At 55.8% G+C, this 26,567-nt stretch overlaps 2 protein-coding genes across 7 annotated transcripts in view; one reads left to right on the top strand and one right to left on the bottom strand.

Annotated features, from left to right (window-relative positions):
• The window catches only part of ZNF628 (zinc finger protein 628), a 57,949-nt gene that overhangs the window by 1,674 nt on the left and 29,708 nt on the right, over nt 1-26,567 (top strand). For 4 of the 6 annotated variants that reach the window (XR_015728147.1, XR_006778077.2, XM_087871046.1 and 1 more), the window contains exons 2-3: nt 57-173; nt 1,609-1,752. The gene's annotated coding sequence lies outside the window, so the exon portion shown is untranslated. Of the gene's footprint in view, nt 1-56; nt 174-1,608; nt 1,753-22,356; nt 22,881-26,567 lie in introns of those variants that run through there. The other 2 variants (XR_015728148.1, XM_087871048.1) reach the window with 2 other exon arrangements.
• SHISA7 (shisa family member 7) lies at nt 9,447-26,486 on the bottom strand. The gene is given in 7 exon segments (XM_087871050.1): nt 9,447-12,506; nt 12,508-12,824; nt 15,118-15,267; nt 15,743-15,808; nt 17,251-17,405; nt 18,884-19,596; nt 26,257-26,486. Coding segments are annotated over 6 exon segments (1,695 nt in total). The 5' UTR covers nt 19,564-19,596; nt 26,257-26,486; the 3' UTR covers nt 9,447-12,179.

Here is a 26,567-nt window from a genome sequence, read left to right on the forward strand (position 1 = left end):
CAGGAAGGTCCCAAGTCCAGGCTGCGGTAAGCAGTGTGTTCTTTCTTTTAATCAAGGAGGAGCCGCTGGAGGCTCTGACCGGAACATGACTCCGTCTGACCTCTGGGCAGGAACAGAGGCCAAAGAGGAGGTGATTGCTGTCATGCAGGTGGAGGCGAAGGCACTCAGAGCAGGTTTGTGGCAGTGGGGGTCGGGAGAGGTGATGGGATTCAGCGCAAGTCCGCAGGACCTGATGTGGGGGAGAGAGAAGGGTCGCCTATGCCCTGAACAGTCACCTTAGAATGGGGGTCAGCAAACCCAACCCAGGACTCAGTTCTGTAGAGCGGCCTAGCCAACATGCAGTCCAAGGTGGGGGGCGGGGCGGAGTGGGGAGGCTGTGTTCCAGTCACCCTGTGTTTACAGAAGCAGGCGGTGCCTTCGGTAGGTGGGTGTTTACCAACCACTGGAATCCCAATCCCAACATGCACCATCCCTGCTGAAAACTTTGCAAGAGTCCCCTGCCCCACTACATTTGACGAAACCCTGCGCTGCTGTAAGCACACTCTCCCCTGGGCCCCTGGGCTGCCTTTCTGTGGGTCCCCAGTATCAGCCAAGCTGTCTCACTGGAGGACACGTGGCTGTGGGTCCCCTGTACCTGGTGAGCTTTCTCCTCCCTCTTCTTCCTCCTCATGGCCTCAGCTCACCTTATCTTCCCTCACCTCCACTCCCATGCTTGTTCACTTCACCCTCTTTGATCTGGGTCTGTCAGAATTTGTCATTGCTTGATTGCTTACGTGTTATCACGGTCGCCTCTGAGTAGATGAGCCCCAGGAGAACAGGGACTCTCCTCAGCCCCTAGCAGAGTGCCGGACACATCGAAGGTGTCCATTCATTCAACAGATATTTACTGAGCGCCTTCTGAGTGCTGGGCACCATCCTGGGTGCTTAGGGTACCTCTTTGCTCTGTAGCGGGGAAAGGCAGACATAAAACCGTCCAACAAATAAGTAAAACTTAGGGTAGGTGGAAGGGAGCAAGAACTGTGGAAGAAGAAGTAGATCAGGGAGGAGCTCGGGGTACTAGATGATGCGAGTGCCATGATGAATTTTATAAGCCAGGTGGCTGGGGTAGGCCTCACCAAGCAGGTGTCATGGGAACCCAAGTTTGAAGGAAGGCGGGAAGGGAGCTATGTGCGTGTCCGAGGAAGAGTGTTCCAGGCAGTGGGGACAGCTGGAACATAGGCTCAGCCCACTGGAGGGACGGCAGGGAGGCCAGTGTGGCTGGAACAGAATGGGGCGTGGGGGAACGAATCGTGGGTGGTTGGGGTGGGGGTATCACACAGGGCCTTCAAAGCCTTTTCTCTGAGGGAATAGGGAGGCACAGCAGGGTGTTGAGGAGAGGAGTGCCATGGTCTGACTCAGGCTTTCCAGGTCATGTAACTGTGTAACTGAGGGGTGGAGAAGAGGGGGGTGAGGGCAGAGGCAGGGCCTCTGTAATCCTGTGAAGGGAAGGGACGGTGATGGCAGCGAACGATCTGTAAATGGCCAATAAGCATGTGACAAAATGCTCGACATCATCAGCCATCAGGGAATTGCAAATTAAAGCCACAATGAGATCCCACCTCACACCAGCAGGATGGTTATTATGAAAACGTCAGACAACAGCAAGTGTTGGACAGGATGTGGAGAAGTTGGAGCTCTTCCACAGCTGGTGGGAATGGAAGATACTACTGGTGCTTCGGAAAACGTCCTTGCAATTCCTCCAACGCTCAAACAGTGAGTTACCGTGTGACCCTGTATTCTGTTCCCCGGTATTACCCCAAAGAAATGAAAACGTAGGTGCACACAAATAGTCATACACAGAGGTTCGCACAGCATTACCATGATCACCGAAAGGTGGGAACAACCCAGAAGCTCATTGACTGATGGCGGACAACCCCGCTGTGGTCGAGCCACATGGCCGTAGGAAGGAAGGGAATTCTTACACGGGCTACAAGTTGCGGGAGACTCAGAAGTGTTATGCTGAGGGAAAGCAGCCAGTCACAAAGGACCATGTATTTTATCATTATTTTATTTTATTTTTAAAGATTTTATTTATTAGAGAGAGCATGAGCCAGGGTGGTGGCAGAGGGAGGGGGAGAAACAGGCTCCCCGCTGAGCAGGGAGCCCGATGCAGGACTCGATCCCAGGACCCCAGGATCATGAGCCGAAGGCGGGTGCTTAACCGATGGAGCCACCCAGGCACCCCTGGACCACGTATGTTATGATCCCATTGACATGAAAAGTCCAGAATCATCAAATCCATACATACAGAAAGTAGATTAGTGACTGCCTAGCTGGGTGTGGGGATGGGGGACAGGGAGGGGGCAGCTAATGGGTGCAGATTTTCTTTTTTGGATGGTAAAAAGGTCCTAAAATTGTGATGGCTGCACAACTCTCTGAGCAGACTAAAAACCATTGAATCGTGCACTTTAAATTGGCGAGTCGTGTGTATGGGGTGTGAATGGAGGGGGCGCTTGCCTCTGTGGTCCTGAAGGCCAGGCTCCTCAGACCCCGAGGGAGCCAGTGAGGAGTTTTGCTGTGGGGAGGGTGGTGAGCGGGTTTGGTATTTCCATGGAGGCTAGCTCGGCTGCTGTGTAGGCTGGATGGGAGGCTTGGAGTGGAGGCAGGAAATCCAGCAGCAGCTGGCCCTGGAGTGGGCTCGTGTGACGGCTTGGCAGTTGGAGAGAAGGGGACACACATGAGAACTAGTCAGGAGCTGGCCTAGCGACGGCCTTCTGAGTCGGCGTGGGAGACTGGGGAGGGGTGGGGATGGGGTGGCTTTTCTTTGCTCGGTACTGGTGGCCCGGAGACTTAGGCATTGAAGCTCAGGTTGTCCCTTCAGCTTGAGTTTTGGATTCACAAGTTAATCGTCATTTCCCCTGTTCATTTGTGTTAAATTACGAAAGACATAGGTACTTGGGGAGAATTCACGCAGTCATCCAAGTGGGGGAAGGTAATCTGGAGGTGCTGCTCCTGGCCTCCTTCCCCCCACACTCCTACCCCCTCAGTTTACCCCTGTCAGGACCCTGGTGTCTTCCCCACACCTCCTGGAGGTTGACCTAGAGATGTCCGTGTCCTCGTTCCCACACGTGCCCCCTTGTGGGAGTGTGGAGACCAGCTGTTGTGCATTACTCTTCGATAGGAGCACACCGCGGCTTCTAGCATTCTCCGGCCAGCGGGCGTTCACGCCAGGTTCAGTCTGTGGCTCGAAGCTGCAGTGAGCATGCTTGAACGTTTATCTTTGGGCGCAGTTGTGAGCTTCTCTAGAGAAATTCCTAGAAGTGGGATCGTGCAAAGAGCCTGTGTGTTTGCAGTTCTGCCAAGTGGCCCTTGTTTGGATCCCCACCGTCATCAGGACCTGACCCGATCATTCAACAAGTGTTTTGTTTTGTTTTGAGCACCAGCTGTTTGCCAAGCGCTGTTCCAGGTGGTTGGGATGGATCAGTGACCAAGACAGGAAACCAAACAGTGCCTTCCTGGGGCTTTCATTCTAGTGGGGAGAGAGATAGGCAACCCATAAGCACAAAAGCCAGGGTGGTCACCTGTGGTTTGCCCCAGATGCAGGACTTCCAGCTCTAAGCCTGGGAAAGTCTCGGGCTAGTTTGTAAGAAAAGTTGGTAGGATGAAATGATACTAATCACTGGAAAAAATAGAGCAGGGTAAGGAGTATCGGTAATGCTGGGGAGGGAATTTGAGGCAAGGTGGTCAGGGTAGACTTTCATCGAGAAGGCGGCATTCGAGCAAAGATTTAAAGGAAGTGACGGAGCACGTTTTGTGGAAATCTGGAGTAAACCATTCCCGGCAGGGATGCAGCCTGTGTCAGTGTCCTGATGTGGGAATGAGCCCGAACGTCAGCCGTCTTGAAAATACGTGCCGTCTGGGGCAGACACAGGTGCTCTATCTTTCCTGTGCACCTTCTTTCCCCCCCCTTGTGGATGAGCGTCTTTTCGTGCCCAATACCTCCGTCTTCCTGTCTGAGGCCGCCGTCTGTGGCTGCTGGCAGGGCCTCTGCCCTTGGTGGACTTGCTCTCTCTTAGCTCGGGCATCTGCAGGCATGCAGAAGGTGATGAATGAGAGCCGAGTGCCTTTGTGTCCCAGGAGCAGAGTCTGAGCTCTCCTGGGTGGGAGTGGGCTTCCTTGATGGGGGGTCCTGGGATCGAGCCCCACATTGGGCTCCCTGCTCAGTGGCAAGCCTGCTTCTCCCTCTCCCACTCCCCCTGCTTGTGTTCCCTCTCTTGCTGGCTCTGTCAAATAAATAAAATCTTTTTAAAAAAATTTAGAAGGTTCTCACCATCACCCACGAGCACAGTAATAACTGATGCAGGCCGGAGAATCACCCATGGAGGCTTGAGGCAGCAGGTGGAAGTTTGAGGAGGAGCAAGATGGCCGGGCGGTGTCACAGGACCCTCAGGCGGGGTGCTTCCTGTTTACAAAGGTGCTCAGCCAGCCAACGAGGTCAAGGCTGGTATCAGCAGTCCCAGCTGGGCGAGGGCTTGGGCTCCCCGAACACTGATGCACCAAGAGGTCAACATCACTGCTGCGATTCTCCTGCCGGACGTACACAGCCTGGACCTCTCCGCGAGGGAACCTCAGACCCCGGTGCGGGGACTTGTACAGAATAGTGTCAATGTCATGAAAAAGGCAGAGGCCTATTGAGGAGACGTGGTAAGCAGACACCTCGCCCCACGTAGCAGGGGCTGGAAAGCAGTTGCTCTGAAGGACAGTATGCGGACCGTTGGTGAAACTTGAACGTGGACCTTATCAGCGTGAAGTGCTTGGTTTTGATCGTTGTCCTGTGGATGTGTATGAGAATGTCCTTGTTCTTGAGAAGTGTCCCTTTCGGGATAAAGCGTTATGACATATGCAGCTTACTTTCAAATGCCTCTGGAGGGAAAAAAGGATATTTATAGGGAAAGAAAATCCTAAAGCAATGTGTGGAAATAGTGACAATTGGTGAATGGGCAAGGGATATATAGGGGTTTTTGGACGTATTCTTGTCACCATTCTGCAAGCTTGAAATTGTTCCAAAACAGAAAGTTAAAGGAAGCAGGGGAGCAGCACACGCACCCAACATCCGGTGTAGAATTCAGACGCGCGCAAACCCGTCCTGTCCAACAGGTTAAGAAGAGCCGCGCAGGGGCCGAATTTACCGACGCGGGGCAGTGGCAGATGGAGCACGTGTCAGGCCATGAAGGCAGAAATCCTCGTGTCAGATCTGAGCCTTGACTGGCCCCACTAAGGGACAGGGTATGTGGGTCAGATTGCTCCCTTCTCGGTGGAACACAGATGATATAGGGGTCTGGCAAGGAGAGGCCGTGCTGAGTGAAAACGGCGTGCCTGTGAGCCCTGGCCTCCCACCTCAGAGTGGGAAGCTGGTCACCCTGTAGGCCACGCGACGGGACCGGCATCTCCCAGCTCACAGTCACTCCCGGCAGGTGCCCAGCCAGGGGAATGCCAGTCAAAGCTGCACCACTTACATTTACATTCAAACTGATTTTTTTAAATAGTACACTGACACGAGAATCCAGAAGCACATTACAGGAGATGTTGAAGAGCCCCTCGCTGTCCGTCTCCCCCTCTGCAGGCCCCCGGTACCGGCCAGGATAGGCCACGCTATGCTGCAGTAACTAGTAGCCCCAAGGTCCCGGTTGCTAAAGGAACGGGGTTGTGTCTCCCTCACACCACATACCCTTTGAGGCTTGGCCGAAGTCCCCATCTGGCAGCACCTTCACTCCGGGGCCGACAGAACAGGCATTATCTGGAATATTGCCGGTGACCATAGCAGGGGGAAACAGAAGAGCGTGGGGGTCCGTCCACTACTGGCTCTCAGAAGCTTCTACCTGGAAGGTACTTCTGTTCCCACTTCACACGAGTCACAAGGGCACATCTAATTTCCTGTGTACCTAGGAGAATCTGTGCGTGCTCAGATGCACGCCCTGGTCACCTGTCCTCCCTGAACACTCCCGGTCACCTGCAGACAAGGACACCAATGAACAGACGCGAATTCTGAGACTGTGCAGACAACACTCACGTTCACCATCGGGAGCTCTTTACAAGTGAACGGCAGTACTCACATCCCCTCCTGCCCCACCAATCTACGGCCAAGCAGGTACACTTGAGTAGCTGAAATCCAGCCAGTGGGGAACACTACTGAAGGGGATGAGGCTTTCTCCAACACTGATCACATTTCCTCCAGCAAGCCAGGAGCAAGCACCTCCCCGCAAGGCGGGTGTGATGTTAGATTTCGTGTTCCCACTTGCTGGGGCAAACACCAGTCGGGATGTTGCTGTGAGGTATTTTGTAGGTGTGATTTTTTTTTTAGAAGATGTATTTGAGAGAGGGAGACAGTTGGGGAGAGGGGCAGAGGGAGAGAATCTCAAGCTGACTCCCTACTGAGTGCAGAGCCTGATGCAGGACTTGATCTCAAGACCCATGAGATTATGACTTGAGCTGAAATCAACAGTCCAATGCTTGGGGCGCCTGGGTGGCTCAGTTGGTTAAGTATCTTCCTTCAGCTCAGGTCAAGATCCCAGGGTCCTGGGATCGAGCCCCGTGTCGGGCTCCCTGCTCAGTGGGGAGTCTGCTCCTCCCTCTCCCTATGTTCCTTCACCCTGCTTCTGCTCTCTTTCTCAAATAAATAAAGTCTCAAAAAATAGAGTCTGATGCTTAACTGACTGGGTCACCCAGAAGCACCTTGTACATGTGATTAATTTTATCCGTTGACTTCAAGTAAAGGAGATTGTTCTAGATCAGATGGGTGGGCCTCATCCAATCAGTTGAAGGCCTTAAGACCAAAACCTGAGATGACACAGAGAAGAAGGAATTTTGTCTCAAGGCTGTAACATAGAAAGCCTGTCTGAATTTCCAGCCTCTTTTTTTTTTTTTTTTAAGATTTTATTTATTTGACAGAGAGAGAGACAGCCAGCGAGAGAGGGAACACAAGCAGGGGGAGTGGGAGAGGAAGAAGCAGGCTCACAGCGGAGGAGCCTGATGTGGGGCTCGATCCCAGAACGCCGGGATCACGCCCTGAGCCGAAGGCAGATGCTTAACGACTGAGCCACCCAGGCGCCCTGAATTTCCAGCCTCTTGACCTGCCTTACAGACTTTGGACTTGCCAGCTCCCCCACGATCATGAGGCAGTTCCTTAAAATGAATCTATACACACACACACACACCCTTTTGGCTCTGTTTTTCTGGAGAACCCTGATTGATAGAGTAAAATCTAAAATTTGGGAAACACTGAAATGCATCAGAGAGGAAAGGGTTTTCTTTCTTTCTTTTTTTAAAGATTTTATTTTTAAGTAATCTCTGCACCCAGTGTGGGACTCGAACTCAACAACCCTGAGATCAGGAATCACATGCTCCACCGACTGAGCCGGCCAAGCGCCCTGGGATGCGGTTTTCTTAATGGTACAGTCAGTACTGAAATGCACTGCGCACAGCCCACACCCAGAGAGATGTGCAGATGAGTCCTTCGTGCAAGATGGAGGCCTGCATTTCCCCACAAACACTTGGGTGCCCCAGGGGAGAGGTGTCCTCAAGTCCACAGAGCCAAGCCTTGGGGGCACCTCCTCTCCTCACTGCGGTTTACAGTCAGACACTAAGATGAGGGGACAGCTCTTATTGTTGCTACGCTAGTATCTTAGCGCACGGGGGAAAATGCTTCCCGGTTCTTATAAAAGCTGGTATTTGAAGGAAGGGGGTCATGCCACACCCTGTTCCGGCTTACATCATGTCCCCTCAAAGAGCTATGGACGTCCTCACCTCCAGGACCTGTGAATGTGACCTTACTTGGGAATAGGGTCTTCACAGATAACTGAATGTAGAAGTCACTGAGGGTGGGCCCTGTTCCAGCACGACTGGCGTCGTCCTCCCACTTGAGGGAGTTGGGCACACAGACAAGAAGTACTGAGGGAAGGTGATGTGCATGCCGAGGAGCTCCGGAAGCTGGGGGACAGGCACCGCGCCAGCTCTCCCACTGGGCCTCCAGACCAGCAGGTGACCCGTAGTGACGTAGTTGCTTCGGCCGCTCGTTACAGCAGCCCCAGCAAGCTGCTAGAGCACCCACTTCAATGAGACTCGACCAAGCAACGCGGAGAGAAGGAAGCGCCAACAAATGCTGAAATGCATAGACGCCGAGGGCGTCCCTCCCTGACTCCGGGCTTGCTGACAGCCTCGGGGGCAGCCCTGACCACCCGTAAAGACTCCTGGATGCCTGCCCCCACCTTGGCCATGCAGGGGACTCCCTAATGACATCGACGCGGAGGTGGAAACCCATCTCTTCCCGATAGCAAACCTTGAGACCCAGGCTCAGGAAACATCTGTTTATTCCAAAAAATACCAAGTTGGCACTCCGCCGCTGTCCTCACCAAGGGACTGGGGGAAGTCTGGTATTGAGCAGGGAGAGGGAGGGGTAAAGAAGCTGTGGAGAGTCTTCTGGTCCAGAACCTATTATCTTCTCTCTGCACCCCTTCCCCACCCCTCCCCACAAGGAGGGGTGTGTGTGTGTGTGTGTGTGTGTGTGTGTGTGCACACCCATGCGCGTTTATCAGGGGGCGGAAGACTCAGATGGCGAGGCCCCAGCTCTGGAAGCATGGAGGGGGATCAGGCAGAACAAGTCCGCTTCCTCACCCCCTTGAGACCTCTCCCCACTATGGCTTATTTGAGATCAGAGGTCAAGGCCCCAAGGTCAGGCAGCCTGTGGCAGAGTGAGTGGGGGGAGGGGGCACAAGATACCTGGAATCCAGGCCAGGAGACAGCAAGTCGAGGGGGTGTACAAAAGCTGAAAGGCCCCAAGCCCCTATATTCCGGGGCCGGAGAAAGCTGAGTGCTCAGTGGGGGTGGTGAGCAGAGGGAAGGGGGTGTGAAAGGGGGCAGGCGCTCAAGCTGGCTCCTTTCTAGGGGAAGTCACAGTCTGCCTGAGGGGCACTGGGCATGGGGAGGCCCTGGGTGGGACTGGGGAGCCCACAGGAGCAGCTAGAAGCAGGGACACAGGGGCCCAGGTAGGTTGGGGTAGCTCCCCAGTTCCCCTGGGTGCTGGGAGCTGAGCGCCACTTATCTGCCCCAGGCTCCTGATGAGAAGGAATGAGCTGAGGTGCCAGTATTTGGGGGGAGACAGAAGAGGGAGGGGGACGGCCCAGAGGAGGGAGAAGAGGCCCCCTCACCTTGCCTTGGGGGCTGGGGAGGGGGTATGTAGCCCTTTAAGAGTGGGGGAATGGCCGCCCCCCCGCAACATGGCTATATACAAAGAGAATTGGGGCAAATTGTGCATTGGGTGTTGAGGAATCCCCAAAACCCCTGGAGGCTCCCTGGTGTGTGAGGGGGAGATAAGGAGAGAATGCTGCTTCTCCACCATCTTGAGATGATGCAGAGTGCCACTGCCCGCATGGCCTTGGCAGTGGCCATGGCCTTCCAGATGTGCCTGCTCCAGGACCAGGCCAGCAGAAGACATGAGTGAAGGCCCCAGGGAGGTCAGCAGCTGTCCACCCAGCCCATGGGGTCTCTGAGGAGAGTTTGGCCCAAGCCAATGTAGTGCTGTTTTGGGTGGGGGTCCAGGTAACGGGGCAGAGGTGTCACTTGAGGACTGTGAAGCCCGCCCCCCTCCTCCCCCGTGGTGATAGAAGTTTTCTGTGTTGACCCTGTCACCGATCAGATGGTTGGGTGAAGGGCTGTGAGTTATCAGGAAGGGCCTGGATGCCCTCACCAGGGGGGTGATGGGGTCTGGCCAAGACCAGGTCCGTGGTGGGGTTGGTGTAGGCATCAGCTCAAGTCAGGAGGGAGGCAGTGACATCATTAAGAAGGGGCTGACTAAGGATGATGTCATCAGAGGGGCCCCCACCCTATTCCATTTTTGAAGGAAGGGGAAAATGGTGTGTATTGTGCTAGTTCCCCTTAAGGGAACAGTTACAGGTGCCATCGGACCCCAGAAAACAATTGAAATACAGCCATTGTAGTACTTGACCCTCAAGATGATGGATCCTGGAAGATGATGAGGCATGGTTGAAGTGGATCCTAGTAAATGACATATTCTGGTGTCATGGATCCTAGGAGATGATGATGCTATGGTTATGGTGGATCCTGGGAGGTGATGACACCATGGTTGAAGTGGATCCTGGGAAATGATGGCCCCATTGGTTCTCATGGTTCCTGGGAGGTGATGACACCATGGTTGAAGTGGATCCTGGGAGGTGATGACACCATGGTTGAAGTGGATCCTGGGAGGTGATGACACCATGGTTGAAGTGGATCCTGGGAGGTGATGACACCATGGTTGAAGTGGATCCTGGGAGGTGGTGACACCATGGTTGAAGTGGATCCTGGGAGGTGATGACACCACAATTATGGGGGACTATGGGAAATGGTGGCGTCAGTACTAGTGGATCCTGGTAGAGGATGTTACCATCAGCCATAGAGGATTCTGGAAGGTAATGACATAATATGTCATGATGCATCCTAGGAGATGATAATACGATGGTTGTGGTAGATCCTGGGAGATGAAGACACCATGGGTCATAGGGAATCCTGGGAAATGATGTCATCATCAGGCATGGTTAGCATTTGACCCCAGGTACAATGCCATCATGAGTGGCGGAAGTCTTATGGTACTGACGATATCATCAGCAAAATCAATAGTGGGCACACCCCAACCAACCCCATCCCACCTCACCCCCAACAGGAAGCCAGGAGTTTGTTGACAGAGGCGACGATGTCTCTAGTTATGGCAGAAGTGACGCCAGCCTTTGGGCCATTATGAGTCCCAGGACTCTGGTAGGCTGGTGGGCCAGAGTGGCCTTCTTGGGAGCAGAAGCCAGTCTGGGAGTCCTGTCCTCCAGGAGTCACACAGGAGGTGACATCACTGCACAGGGTGGGATCTGAGGCCCAACCCCCTTTAGAGGGAAGGCCTGGTGGAGATCCTGCAGGGCACGTCCCTGGTGTCAGGGAAAGGAGTGACCAAGTTAAGTCATGGCAGGACAAGGCAGAAACTCTGGTGACACCATCACAAGTGATGGCCCTCCAGAGCAGGCAGTGTCTCTGGTGATGACATCACAGCATTGGGACAGAACCTCAGAGGGGGCCCACTGCCAACAACCTACAGTCAGACCATCATCTTGGTGGAGACCTCTGCAGATGGGGTTGCCTCCCCAGTGGTGACATTCCCTCAGACAACTCCTCAGGTCAGGGCACTTTTCTCTGGTGACCCCAGGGTAGCAGTGGATTCAGGGCATGCCCTGCCTTCTCATGACCTGGCATAGAGGTGTCTTAGAGCATCACCCCAGAACAGGCAGTGTCCAGAGGTGAGATCGTAGAAGGAGCCTCATCCTGGAGGTGTCCCAGAAGCGGGCTGTCATCCCTGGTGATGACATCATGGGAAGAGGCACAGTTCCTCTGATCATGTCATAGGGCAAGGCACCTTCTCTGGAGATGGCATCACAGGAAGGAGGCAGAGTCCCTGTGACAGTGTCGTCGAAAGGTCTTAACGTATAGGGAGGACACAATTGGCAAGGCCTTTCCCCTGTGATGTGTCCCAGGAAGATGGCTTTGTCTGTAGTGACAACATCATAGACAGAGACATCTTCTCTGGAAGAAAATATTTTCCTGCTGTTGATGATGTCAAAAGAGGCCTTTTGGTGCCGGAGATGACATCATCAGGGTGAGATTTGTCTCTGCAATGACATTCACAGGAAGGAATCTTTGTCTCTAGGGATGATGTCATAGGACAAGGCATTGTCTCTGCTGTGACATCACAGGGAGAAAGTCTGTGATGACTTCATGGAACAGAGACATGGCCTCTAGCGATGACCTCAGGGGCGGGCCTGTTCCTCTGTGATGGATTCATTGGAAGGTTTTGTCCCTGTGACGACATCACAGAACACAGACATTTTCACTAGTGATGACGTCATGGGCAGGGCTCTTCCTCTGCGATAACGTCATGGGAAAGAGGCCTTGCCTCAAACAGTGACATAGGAGGAGGGATCTTATCTACCATGACATCCCAGAAGGAGGTTTTGTCTTCGGTGATGATTTCATCCAAAGCAGTGTCCTCGGAGGCAGCCCCCTGCCCACAGGCTGATCCTGGGTCCCAGGCCTCTAGAGTGTGTTGGGGGATCCAGGCTGGGATGGGGGCCCGCGGGGCTGCAGCCCCCAAGCCCCCGGGCCTGGCCTCAGACCGTCACCTCGTTCTTGCTGGCGGTGCGCAGGTGTTGGGGCAGGTGATGGCCGGGGATGAACTGCAGTTGCTCCAGCGTGCCCTGGCGCTGGAAGGGTGGCCTGCGTGCCAGCGTGCCCCCTCCCCCGCCGGCGTCCGACATCCAGGCAGGCTGCGGGGAGCCGTGCAGACCATGGTGGTGGTGCGCATGCAGGCCGGGCGGCGGGGGCAGCCCGTGGAGCGGCGTGGGGGGCCCCCCGGGTCCTAGCAGCAAGTTGGAATGGGAAGCGGCCAGGCCCGCGCGGGCGGCAGGCTCTGGAGGCAGCGCGGGGCTGCGCGGGGGGCGACAGCAGGTGCTCCCGGCTCTGGCGCAGGGCCTCGGGCGACGACAGGAGCAGGTGCTCCTGCGACACAAGGCGCGCACGCGGCAGGGTGAATTCGTACCGCGACCGGCCTCCGTCGCCCAGCAGGTGCTCCTGGGACATGACACGCCGTGGGTTGGGCGCGGGCGCCAGGCCCAGCTCCTCAGGGCTGCCCCAGGCATCCATGCGGTAGCCGCCCCCTGTGCCGGGTCGCCGAAGGGCATGCAAGGGCAGCGTCCCACGGGGCATCTCAGCCAGGTGCCGGCGCTTCAGGTAGGCCTCGTCCAGATCCTTCTCAGCTGGGGGAAGAGGGAAAAGCCATAGAGGTAAGTCCCCAGCCAGCTCAGAACCTCCCCCATCCACTGGCTTTGGTACATCTCACCCCCACGAGGACCCCAGGCATCACCAGAATGCCCCGGTCATTAGCCTGGGCACAGGTGGGTGAGTCCTAAATTGTAATCAGTCAGAACAATAGGCTAGCTATGTGACCAAAATGCAGATTCCTAGGCCCCTGCACAAGATGGTGGGCCGGTAGATGTGGGGGGACTTCCTTTTTTCCCCCCCAAACTTGGAGATGTGATCTATTCATGGGTTATGAAGTCAGTTTTGTGGATGGTGACCGGCATTTTGAAAATGAAATAGAATAAAAAATTATCAGAAAGCATTCACATAGGGGTGCCTGGTTGGCTCAGTCGGTAAAGCGTCCCAGTCTTCATTTCTGGGTCCTGAGTTTAAGCCCCATATTGGGTGCAAATATTACTTTAAAAAATCAGTTAAAAAAAAGATTAAGGGGCATGGTAGGGAAAAAAGATTTTAAAAAGTTATATTTAAGAAAAGTATCCAGGGGCACCTAGGTGGCTCAGTCGGTGAAGCGTTTGCCTTCAGCTCAGGTCATGATCCCAAAGTCCTGGGATCGAGCCCCGCACTGGGCTCCTTGCTCAGCGGGAAGCCTGCTTCTCCTTCTCCCTCTGCTGCTCCCCCGCTGTGCACGTGCTCTCTCTCTCTCAAATAAATAAATAAATAACATCTTAAAAAAAAGAAAGAAAGAAAGCATCCACATAATAGGGCAATAAGGGTGAGTACCTGAGTACCAGTTCATAAAGTTTTTATTTCAGTTATGTTTGTTACTGGAATATTAATGGATGAAGTGACAATACCTAGGGTTTGTTTTAAAATAATCCAGCAAAGGGGTGCCTGAGTGGCACAGTGGGTTGAGCGTCGGACTCCTGGTTTCCGCTCGGATCCTGATCTCAGAATTGTGGGATTGAGCTCCGCCCGTGTTGGCTCCGCACTGAGCTTGGAGTCAGCTCGAGATTCTCTCTCCCTCTCCTTCTGCTCCTCCCCACTCTCCCTCTCTCTCTCTCTCTCTCTCAGTAAATAAATCTTTTTTTAAAAAAGTAAAAAAATGAAATAATAGAGTATAGATTAACAAAATGTTGCTCATTTTAAGCTGAGTGATGGGAACATGGGGATTCATTTTACAATTTCCTCTAATGCTGGGTATGTTTGAAAATGTTGATAATAGGGGCGCCTGGGTGCCTCAGTTGTTAAGCGTCTGCCTTTGGCTCAGGGCGTGATCCCAGAATCCTGGGATCGAGCCCCACATCAGGCTCCTCAGCTGGGAGCCTGCTTCTTCCTCTCCCACTCCCCCTGCCTGTGTTCCCTCTCTCGCTGGCTGTCTCTCTCTCTGTCAAATAAATAAATAAAATCCTTAAAAAAAAAACAAAGGGCGCCTGGGTAGCATAGTCATTAACTCTCTGCCTTCGGCTCAGGGCGTGATCCTGGCGTTCTGGGATCGAGCCCCACATCAGGCTCCTCCGCTGGGAGCCTGCTTCTTCCTCTCCCACTCCCCCCGCTTGTGTTCCCTCTCTCGCTGGCTGTCTCTCTCTGTCAAATAAATAAATAAAATCTTAAAAAAAAAAAAGAAAATGTTGATAATAACAGGTTTCAGATTTTTCCTGTAGTTAAAAAATATGCATATATATGTGTGTTTCATGGGTCATAATATAAAAAACATTTCTTAATGTGGCTCTCAGTTTAAAATGTTTGAAGGCTACTGCCACTGACCCAGAAATGTCCGGAGTCACAGTGATTGGTTCAGGGACAAGCATGTGACCCAATTTGGACCAGTAGGCTCCAGACCTGGGATTTTTGCTGGAATCATTGGGAAAGACACTTTTCTGCTGGCAGAACGGCACCCTGAAATTCCTCGGGTCAGTCTTTGCCACCACTAGGAAGAGTCTGCCTGAAAATGAAGCCAGACTACCATTTAGCAGAGCTGAGAGATACAGAATCCTGGAGACAGCTTTTGAGCTCCTGGATCCAGCCATACCTGAAGCTGGAATTCAGAGACTTTCCATTATCCAGCTAATGTAGTTGGTTGTTTGTTTGTTTGTTTGTTTTGGCTTAAGTTGTATTTCTGTTAATTGTAAATACAGGTCCTGATGAATACAATAGATCTTAGGAGGGCATGAATCTGCATTTTTAAAAAGCACCTTTAGTGTCAGTTAGGCCACTCTCCACCATTCTGAACCCAGGCCCTGGCTCTTCACCGTCCCCATTGCCTGTGCCCCTCCCCTTCCTGGGACTCACCCAGTCTCTTGAGGGAGGAGTAGCGGTTGAGTTCGGATTTCACAGCAGCCTCGTAGGACGGGGGCAGATGTGAGAGGTTGTGGAAGGACCGTGAGCAGGAGAGCGTGGAGTAGTGCAAGGAGGGGCTGGGTGGCGGAGCGGCGCGCCAGTCTGGGGCAGAGGGGCATGGCAGGGGTCAGTCGAGCCCCTCCTCCCTCAGACCCAGTAGTTCCAGCCCCCAGCCCCTTTCAGTGGAAACCAGGGATTCCAGCCCCTCAGAGCACCAGCAGTCCAGGATCCCTGTACTCATTCCCCCACCTCAGGAGACAGGCTCGTTGCTGGGGAAGCAGGTCATGTCCCAGGAGGAGAGGCAACTAGCACTTGCCCAGCACCTGCGGTGTGCCTGGCCCCAGGCTGAAGGAGCAGTCCACTCCATGCATCTTCCCACCAACCCAGGTGGGAGAGAGATGGCCACTTCTGGTGTCCAAGCTGAGAAACCGCAGCTAGCTTGGTTACCTGGCTAGACTGGGAGGTCAGGGCTCCCAGGGTCTCCTGCCTGCTCTGTCCTGGCCCTCAGCTCAGGCTCAATACAAGGCAGGTAAGGAAAGGAGCCTTGTCCTCCCCACAGCCCAGCCCTAGTCCGTACCCATCGTGGCGGCATGGTGCTTGGGGCTGTTGACGTTGAGGTGCAGGTAGTTGTGGTGCAGATTATCTGTGGGGACCAAGAAGGGGAGTGGTGTCACTGCCATCACCCACTCCCAGCTGGCGCTGCTGTCTTGGTCTTGTGGAAGGATTTCCACTCATGTCCACTTGTTCCCCAGCTCTGAGCCCTCCTACCTCCTGAATCTCTGCTCTGACCTGCCTCTCCCTCCTGGATCATCAAATCGGCCTTCTGGCCATCTGGCCAGCGCCATCTTCAAGATCAGCCTCCCAGTGTAGTACTGCTGACACCCACACTTGCCCCTGCCCTGCCCTTCTGCTGTTGCAAACTCTTTCCATGTCTGGCTGTCACCCACAGGACAAAATCTATGCCAGGAATGGTGTTTGAGGCTTACTTGGCCCCAGCTGATGCCTTGCCTGAAGGAGCCTAGCTCAGTCCTGCCCCAGGGCCTTCGCATATGCTGTTATGCTAGTCTCTCTGCCTTGAACTCTTTCCTCCCCTTCTTTGCCTGAAGAACTCCTACTCATCCCTCAAGATTCACCTCAAATGTCTCCTCCTTTTTACTACTATTCAAACCCACCTCTTCCCCTCCATTTCTGACCCTAGCTCAGGCCTTGTACTCTACAGCCTGGATTACCATCCAGCCTCCTCCTCCCTCTTCCTCTCATATCTCCCCCTTCACATGGGTTCCAGAAAAATCGTTCTTCCACTCGCTTATGACTTTGTTGCCCCCCTGCTCTAAACTCCACTGTGGCTCCCCATTGCCATCAGGACAAAAGCAGAGCTCCTCAGCCCAGCCTGGTGCTCAGGTCCTTCCCAAGGTGTCTGCACACCCTCTCCCTGGCCTCGCAAACTCTGCTTCAGCCGCCCAGAGTTCTGTTGGCCCAAGTAACCCCTCACTCTCCAGGCCGCTGCTCAAACAGCATTTCCTGGGGCAGGTGTTCCTCCTCCTCTAACCGGTTACAGCTCCCTGGACTTCTCCACTGATGAACTCATCATAAAATTTAAGAATAACACTAATAACTGTTCATATTTATATGGTGCTTTTTCTGTGCGAGGCATTGGTCATAAGCTCATTTGACCTTCACAATAACCCTGTGAGGTGAGTGCTGCTGTGCTCCTGGTTTTATGGGTGGGGACACCGAGGTGAAATGGTTTGCCCCAGTTCAGCAGTGGCAGAGCCAGGATTCAAACCCAGGCTGTCTGGTTCGGCACACGTTCTAATTGAGTTGTTAGGTACTTTCTTGTGAGTTTAGCTGTTGGGAGCTCAGACACTGACTTTCTCAAGTGCAGGGGCTGAGAATGTCTAAATTTACATCACCACGGCGTCCATGGCACCCACCCGGGATGGTTCGGAGATGGCAGAGGCCCGTGGATGGGGTTGGGGGCCGGGCCTGGGCAGCGGGAGGCGGGGCTATCCGGGGCGGGGCTACAGGACGGGTGGGCGTGGTCAGGGGCCGCCGCCGCAGCCCCGACTCCCAGGTCCCACTCACCGAGATTGGAGGGCTTCACGGTGTTGTAGAGGTTCTTGGGCGTCCTCGGGGGAATGCTGTCGGGGCCCCCGACCCCCGGGGTCAAGGAGCTGCTTCTTGCCCGGTCCGGGCGAGTCCCAGGCCCCGCCTGATGCCTCAGAATGTCCACCAGAGCCCTAGAGGTGGCAGAGCGACGATCAGCGGCCTGGGGGTGGGGGTGGGGGCAGGGAAAGGGAGGGCCCAGGCTTCTTTTACCCCCCTGTTCTCCCCTGTGGGGGAGTCTGTCCGTTCGGCCCGGCTCCTCGCCTTTGGCCACGCCCATCGCTAATGTCAATCGAGCGCCCCAAGGTTCCTCCGACCGCATTTCTTGCTTGAAGCAGCCCCTTCCTCAATTCATTTGGCTCCAACCCCTCTGTGGTCCTTCCCACCTCGTCTCCTCCCGCCCCAGGACTCCTGCCCCACCCTGAACCTGGGACCTCACTCCTGTTCCTTTTACAGCTGTCCTATGGCGATCAAGCGTGCCCGGTTCGTTCAGTTATGCGACCGAAAACCTTAGAATCATCCCTGACTCCTGTTGTTCTCTTCCATGCCCCTCGGCAATCCTGCAGATTCGACCTCCAAAATAAATCCCGACGGGCCACTTCTCACCACCAGCACTGCTCCCAGTACCTGCTCTCACCTGGCTCACTGGTAGTGTCCTAACGGGTCTCCCCCCTCCCCCCTTGTCCCCTGCAGTCCAGCCACACACACGCAGCGCAGGGACTCTTGAAATTATCAGATGGCGTCGCGCCGGAGCTCAGGGCCCTCTAGAGTGTCCCCCACCACTCTCAGAATAAACCTGCTCCACCCCCACTGCTCTGTAGCTTCGTGGGCCCCTTCACTGTCCAGCAAGTACTCCCACCAGGGCCCTTGCATGCGCTTTTCCCTCTGCCCGGAATGCCCTTCCCACATATACCTGACTGGCTTGCTCCTTCCCCTCATGTCTCTGCTCGAGGGGACTTTCCTGACCACTTCGCATAAAGCAACACCCTCAGCCCCCACTCTACCTCTTTTGCTGCTTTATTTTCTTCACAGCAGTTATCAATACCTAACATTATATTGCATATATAGTTGCTTGCTTACTCTCTCCACTACTAACATTTAATGATAATGGTAGCCAACATTTATTGAGGGCTTACCATATGCTCGACATGAATCAATTCAGTTCATCTTCATTACAGTCTGCATGGATGGGGAACAGTTTTTAGGCCCATCGTACAGGCAAGCAAACGGAGGGACAGGCCCAGGGTCGCAGAGACCGCAGGCAGCAGACCTGGGGTTGGAAGTTGGGTTTACCCAGCAGGGCAGGGACCTGTTTTCTTCATCGCTGTATCCCCAGTTCCTGACCCACAGAACGTGCTCAAAAAATAATTTGTTGGATGAATGAAGGCCTGAGCCTCACCCGTCACTCAGCAGCCAGGCCCGTTCAGTCGCATCTGTTCTTAGGGCTCTCCCATCTCCCTAGGCTTCCGCTCCCAGGCTCGCCTTGCCTGTTTCCAGCATCTCTGAACAGACCCGCATCCCTGTAGCCACGCCCTCACCAGATGGCTCCACCTCTCACTGCCCAGGCCCCGCCCCCAGCCCCCACACCCCTGGGGCTCCAGCACTCACATACCTGGGCACGTTGATCTCCCGATGCGCCCTGGGCGCACGGGACGCCTTGCTGAAGGCCACTTTGGCGCCGACGCCCACCGCCAGGGCGAAGCTGATGACCCCGCACACCACGTAGGCTGTGCTGCCCCCGGGGCCCTCGCCCCCGCGCCCCCCTGCCCCCCCCGCCCGGCCCCCTTCCAGCCACCCGGCCTGGCCGGGCCCGGGCCCCCCGCCCGCACCCCCAGCACCCCCGACGCCCCCGGCCAGCGGCGGCGGCGTGGTGGCCCAGCGCGGCGTGTCGTAGTTGGAGCAGGAGGCCTGTGCCAGGCGCATGTGGCGATGCTCGCAGCAGAAGCGGTAGTGGCACGTGCCGCAGCAGAAGCGGTAGGAGCCTGTGCTGCAGTTGAAGGTGGCGTCGTACTGGCCCATGACATCGTAGTAGCCGTGGCAGAGCTCGGCGGGAGGGGGCGCCCGCGCCGCCGCGCCTGTCCCGCTCGCGGGGCTGGTCCTGGTGCCGTTGGCGCCTGGGCCCGCAGTGCCCCCGCCGCCGGTCAGCGCCCCGGTTAGGCGCCGCAGGTGCGCCAGCAGGGCGGGCAGCGGGCCCGGGGGCTCGGCGCTTGTAGCGTTGGACGGGCGCGCCCCGGCCTGGCGGGCGGTCGAGGCCAGGAGCAGGAGGGTCCCGAGGAGCAGGAGGGACGGCATGGGGCGCGCAGGAGGTCGGACGGAGCCGCCAGGCTGGGGGGAGAAGCAAGGCGGGAGTGGGGGCGCGAGACAGGTGGCCAGAGGGGCAGAGATGTGGAGATGGGTGGCCGGACAGGGTGAGGAAGGCGGGCCGAGGAAGGTAGAAGGATGGAGGAAGACAAGCACCAGGAGAGCGAAAGGATGGATGGAGGGGGAGATGCATGGGCCCCAAGTGTGCAGTCCCACCGGGCGGTGGACGGCATTGGCGGGGGGGGGGGGCGGGGGGGCGGCGGAGAACGTCGATATGCCCAGGCGCGGCGGGAGGAGGATGCAAATGGTAACGCGCAGACGGGAAAAGGATCACGGTGAGCGAGGAAGGGGGGCGGAAAGATTGGGAAGGTCGGTGGAGATATCAGAGGGGTGAGCATAAATAAAAGACGGACAAACACCAGGAGCGAGATGTGATGTGGGAAGAAGAAAGCATGCAGCGGAGTGAAGGAGGGAGGGCAGAGGGGGCGGTGAGAGAGGCAGGCGTGGGAGGTTGGGGGTGGAGGAGGGGGAGGACGGTGGGGTGGGTCAGGGCGGTGGGTGAGGGAATGCAGACAGATGTGCGGTGGGCGAGATGGGAGAAGCGGGGGAGATGGGGAAGGAGAGAGGGGTGTGGGTGGGGGGAGAGAGAGAGAGATTGGAGTTGAGAATCTGAGTTTACAGACCAGGCACGTGGAATTAGGTGGTGCAGGGCTTCTCAACCCGGCACCACTCTCTTGGGCCCATCCTGTGTGCTGTCCGTGTGGGCAAGCAGCCACGAGGTCCAGGAGGATTCGCATTCTCCACATGCTGACAGCATAAGATACTTCTAGCCATTGCCAAATGTCCCCCTGGGGGCACAATTGTGCCTGGTTGAGAATGGCTGGCTTAGACCGGGATGGTCCTCAGCTCCCCCAAAGTCTTATTTCTCTTTTATTTAGGTCTAGTAATCCCAGGGTCTCAAGCTTCTGTCTCTCTCCCTCTCCCTTTCTCCCTCATTCACCCTCGCTGTCTGTGTGTCTCTCTCACACACAGACACAAGCACACACACAGACACACAGGCACACACATGCACAGACACCCACACAGACACACACTCTCACAGTTGCGGGTCTGAAGTGTCTCAGCCCACAGCAGGAGGGGCAGGAGGGGCAGGGTGGCAGAGCTCCACCGTGTGCCAGCTGCCTGACACTGCACAGGCTCTTACCTAAGTTTCCTGTGCCTCAGTTTCCCCATGTGTAAAATGGGGGTAAGGATGGTTATCGGGGTGGTTGCGAGGATGCGCGGGGTTAACCTGTGTAAGGAGCCCGGAGCAGCTGGGCCTGTTGCCCGTGCCGCAGACTGTGCACACGAGCGCCCAGGTGTTTGCCGCAGCCACCGCTGTTTGCGGACGGCGGCACGGACCCATCAGGACCCTGGAGCAGATGGCAGAGGGAGGGCCAGACAGGCAGGTCTGCCCAGCACAGATGCTGCGGCCTGCGTGGACTGAGCCCTGAGGATGCAGCAGTGACTGAGCCAGGGGGTCCCCGTCCCTATGGGGCTTGCGTTCCAGCGACGGTAGGGGGCTGGGGCACAGACAAAAGCCAGCGTGAGGCATGTGGAACACTGTTGTGAAGAAATATTAAGAAATCTTGAAGGAAGTCATGGCTAAATGAAAGCAGCCTAAGGGGATGGGAGGGGGGACAGGACTAGTCCAATAAGCACCATTACGTAGTACTTTTATGTGCTCCTTTCCATTGAGTGCATGTGTATCTGGGGACCACACCGTTATCTCCAGAAGTCGTATGGGCTGGGGTGGAGAGAGGGTCCTGGGAGCTGAGGCTCCCCATGCCTCAACCAGCTGGCCCCCGTTCCGCCAGGGGCCTCAACTCTCCTTTTAGCTCCAGCTCCAGCCCCTCCCTTGCACTCTGGGCTAGAACGCCCCCACTCAGTGTTTCATAGGCATGTTAGAAGTGGCTTAGCCCACACTGTGGACAGCCATTTGGTGGTTCCTCAGAAGTTAAACCGAGTTATCACGTGACCCAGCAGTTCCACTCCTAAGAAGTGAAAATGTATGTTCACACAAAAACTTACACACGAATATTCATAGCAGCACCATTCGTAGTATCCCCAAAGTGGAGGCCACCCAAATGGCCTTCAGCAGAGGGGCAGATAAACTCAATGTGGCCTATCCAGAGAACAAAATATTATTCAGCCTCGAAGAAGAACAGAGCCCTGCTATGGTACCTCAGGGATGGACCTCCAAACATCATGTGAAGGAAACCAGACACAAAAGGTCATATATTGTATGATTGCATTTATCTGCAATGTCCACAGTAGTCAAAGCTATAAAGCCAGACAAGGGATTAGTGGTTGCCTGGAGCTGGGGGAGGGGAGGAATGGGGAGCGACTGCTTTGGGGTGATGAAAATATTCTGCATGAGATAGTGGTGATGGTTGCCCAACATGCTGGACGTTCTAAGTATCATTGAACTGTACACTTCAAAACAGTTTAAAAATAGCTAAAATAGTAAATTTTAAGTTAGGTGTATTTTACCACAATTTTAAGAAACAAAAAACCACCAACATAGGTCAGATGACATCAGGCCCTCCCCTGTTGAAACTGCCCACTGGCTTCCTGTCACACCCAGAGTGACATGCAAACCCTTCTCCCTTTCCTGTTCCTTCATGCCTTTCCAGGTCCCATGCCCAAGAGGGTCCCTTCTTCCTGCCTTTGCATCTGCTGCTCCTTTGCCTGGGACCTCCCCTTGCTGCAGATACTGATCTGTGCCCCGCCTCCTTCTTTCAGGTGTCCCTCACAGGTCATCTCACCGAGCCTTCCTGTCCTGTCTCAAGCAGCACCTCCATCCGCTATGGTCCCCACACCTGCTTCTGACTTGTCATAGCTCCCATCTCTGCTTGCCACATTATGTGTGTAGGGACTTATTGTCTGTCTCCCCCACTAGACTATAAACTCCGTAAAGGCAGACTTTTTTGTGTGGCTTGTTCACCATAGTGTCCACAGCACCCAACATCAGTGCCTGACACAGGAAGTGTTACATAAATATTGCACAGATGAATGTTGAAAGGAAGTGTGAGAAGTGGGTCTTCTCTCTCTCCCTCTCTGTCTCTCACTGTCTCTCATACACACACACTTCAGATGAAAACACTGAGGTTCCAAGAGGTCCTATCATTTGCCTAAGCTTACAGTGCCCAAGCATTGGAGCTGGGCTCTGAACTCAGGTCTCAGGGCACGGCCACCTGTAGAACCTTTATCCCATGCAGAGAAATGTGGGTTGACATGCATACAGACAAACACCTTTAATCAGTGAACCCGCATGCATGCAGTGATGTGGATTTCTTCATTCATTGAGGGCTGCCACATAGAGTTGGGCAGGTTGGGCACTGCACAAGGAGATAGGGTTGAGAGGCTGGAATCCAGCCGGGCTCTCCTTCCTTAAGGTGTACTGGTGGGACTGCATCGATCTGGGGGAAGGGGTACTCTTTAGAACTCACACAAGGTTGCCATCTGCCTGCCAAACTACAGACACAGGGGAGCTACGTTGGGCCAGGGGGTACCTTTGTCTCATTTGCATAAAGGCGCTGTATGGGCTAGCAGTTTGCCCACTCAGTCCCCATTCATGCCAAGCCTCCAGCTGAGCTCCATGGACACAATTCTTCCCTCTGCTAACAGAGTCCCATTGTCCCCTCCAACTGCGCGCACACACACACACATGCCCAGGGAGACACAACTCCAGACCATTGACAACTCTGGGGAGTGGGAGCTGTGGCATCCATCCCCTCAAACCCAGTGACGCACCCAGACACAATACACATGGCACCTCTGCCAGTGGAGGGAGAGGTGGCCTCCTCCCCCTGCCTTACACCTCCTTAAGGGAAGGGAGCACACACCTAGGGACACAGTGACCTGTCTAGACACAAGGATTCAGGGGGACCGATTCTTCCCTTGCCTCACACAAAACAACACATAGACACACAACATTATATACACACAATGACAGAGAACACAGGACACCCACATAGTGTGAAGACACAACACACAAGGACACCCAATGTCATCCTGGTGGCGTACCTGTAGCCTCCTCCCAACACATACGCACACAGCTCCATGTGGACACACAGCTGTGCACTCTGGGCATTGCCACCCACAATACAAAAGACCCAGACACAATCTCAGACATTGTGACACACTGGGACCACATATAGCTCCAGAATACAACCAGGGACCTGCCCAAGCCACCTCTACATGGACACACAGCCATACACATCCCAGCCCACAGTCATGCAACCTGGTGGGTGCAGACACACATGTGCAAACACACCGTCACCCAACGGTGGAATCTGGAAACACACGTGTGATGCCCCCTCCCTGCAGAGACACAGCCCTCCTGCAGCCCCTTACACACACAGGCATTTTCCTCCCCCAAAGCTGGAGGAAGGGGGCCCTTCACCCAATTTCCTCCCTCCCTGCACCATGCATGCTCAGCAGCTCAGGGCCAGGGGTCTGGCTGTGCCCCGACACCAGTGTCAGCCTAGGAACTGAGAGACATACAGACAGAGATGAGGGGAACCAACTTAAGAAGGGTTTCCAGAGCAGGCCCCACTCGGTCCCTGGGCTCCTGGGGACTTCACAGTGCCTGCACAGCACTGTGCCCCACACTCCACATCCTGCCAGCTGGGGCCAGGGGCCAGGGCTGGGTTGGCTGCGTGGGGCCAGGTGAGTAGCCCCCTGAGATGTATGGCAGCAAAGAATGAGAGATGGAGAGGATGGCGGGGGGGGGGGAGAGGGACAGGGAGAGAATCTTGGGAGGTTAGTCGGAGGAGAGGCTCAGAGAAAGAAGGAGAGAGACCCAGGGAGAGGGGGACAGAGACACAGAGAGAGGGGGTCAGAGACAGAGAGGGGGCAGAGACCCAGAGGGGTAGCAGGGTGGGGGAGACAGATACTCACAGGAGGGGCACAGAGCACTGAGAAGTGGCATTCAGAGATTGAGAAACCAAGAGAGAATGAGAGAGAGACAGAGAGAGAGGACAAAAACCCACAGAACCCACAGAAGGGTAAGATCCAGAAAGAGTCAGAAGACCTGACCTCGGGAAACTGGGGGCTGGAGGGTGTTTGCAGGTGGTGGTGGAGGGGGACTGAGGGTGCGCGGTGGGTATTGAGAGAGAGAGAGAGAAAGAGAGAGGGAGAGGGAGGATGGGCACATGCAGGGTCCGGGTAGCGTGCAAAGGGAGGGGATCCTAGGAATATCTGGGGTTGAGGGGTTGGTTTGAGGTAGGGGGAGAGGATGTGGGTTCACCTGGCTGGTGAAGCAGAGTGGAGGGATAAGGGGAGGGGTCTGAATGGGGGGCAGGGATCCCAGTGCTGGGCACCAAGGCAGCGGGGACTCAGGGACGAGGACCCTCCCCCAAGCACTGCCGGCGGCTGGCCCAACCTTGGTCCCTGCGTCCCCGCCCCATCCCCAGGTCTTCCAGTGTCCTGTGCCTTTCTGACTCTGGGTGTCTCTGCATCTCCCTGCCCACCCCTCCTCCCGGACCCCGCCTCCCACCCGCCCGCGGGCGGCCTCGCATCTCTAATGGGATCTGCCCTGGGTCACGGTCCTCCTAGTCTGTGTCTCTCTACATGTCTCATAGCTTCTCTGCTTCCCTGAGTCTCTGTCCACCTCCCCCCCCCCCCACCATGAGCTGTCCCATTCTCTTAATCTCAGTTTTCCGTGTGCCAACATTTCCCTTCTTCCCTTTGCCCCGTCTGTCTCTGTCTCTCTACATCCTGTCTCTGGGTCTCCCCCCACCCCCAACCCCCACATCCCCATCTCTCTTTACCTCTCTGACTCTGTCTCTGTCTCTATGTCTCTTTCCCACATTTGCTATCCACAGATCTCTGCCACTCTGAGTATCTCTGTGGCTCTGCCTACCCCACCCCGGACCCCAGTCTCCCTCTCCGGTCCCCCTACTCTCACTCAGGCCCGGGTTGGAGGGGCGGGGTGGGGGGGCGCTGCAGCGGGAGCTGTGTGTTCCCAGCGCAAAATAGACTCTTGTTGCCATGGCGACGCGAGCGCGGCCTCCGAGACGCGAAGCATCAGGCTGGGGGGGTGAGGAGGGGGGGACACCTGGATCCGGAAGGCGGGGGCCGGGGGCGCCGACGCCGGTCCCGGGGGCTCTTGGAGGAGGGGGGAAGATGGGACTCCTAGGTCCCTGGGGAGAGGGGGTGCTGGGCGCTCTGACGCCGGGTTCCGGGACCGGGCCTTCTGGGAGGGGTCTGGGATTCCAGGATTGGCGGGGGTGGTTGGGGGGGACTCAGATTCCCCAGTGGGGGGCGGGCCAGTTGGGAGCTCTGACGCCTGGGTCTCCGGGGGATTCAGAGGTTGCCTTCTTAGGTCTCCAAGGTTGGGGGGGCGGGGAACAAGGACTGCGAATCTCAAGGGGCGGAGGGGCCTTGACTGAGGGGCCTTGACTGGGGGCTCCGTAGAGTCCGGGCTCCCAGATCTCCATGGGGGCTTCAGAATTCTGAGAGCCCCCATGTGGATCCCTAGGTTCCTGCGTCTTAGGGGAGCAGGAACCACTCAGATGAAGCCGTCTGTCCTTCCCAGCCATTCATCCATTCATCCGCATGCCGGTCTCGTCTTCCTCCCGTCCCCATGTCCCCAGTGCCTCAGTTTCCCCCTCCGCACCGGGGTGCGGTCGCGCTCACCTCACTTTCCGGATTCGGGACCCTTGGGGAGTCGGGGGTGGCGGCGGCGTGGGGGGCCGGCCAGGGAGGCAGAGCGAGCGCGTGTCTGCGAGCCAACCGGCTGGGCGTGTGCGCGCGCTGGTGGGGGGCGGCCGGCAGCGTGTTGGGCGTGCGACCCGGCCAGCAGCTCCTGTCCGTGCAGATGCGCGCCGGCTTCGGTGCAGATGTGGCCGCGGCCAGCCTGCCTTCGCCTGGCGCCGGCTGCGAGCGGAGAAAAGGCACCTCCCCCTCCCCACCTGCTGGGACCCCTCTTCCCCCCACCCGCGGCCCCC

This window comes from Ursus americanus, chromosome 21 (assembly GCF_024610735.1).
Source record: "Ursus americanus isolate L20-20 chromosome 21, mUrsAme1.1.p, whole genome shotgun sequence".
In the NCBI taxonomy this organism is placed as follows: Eukaryota; Metazoa; Chordata; class Mammalia; order Carnivora; family Ursidae; genus Ursus; species Ursus americanus.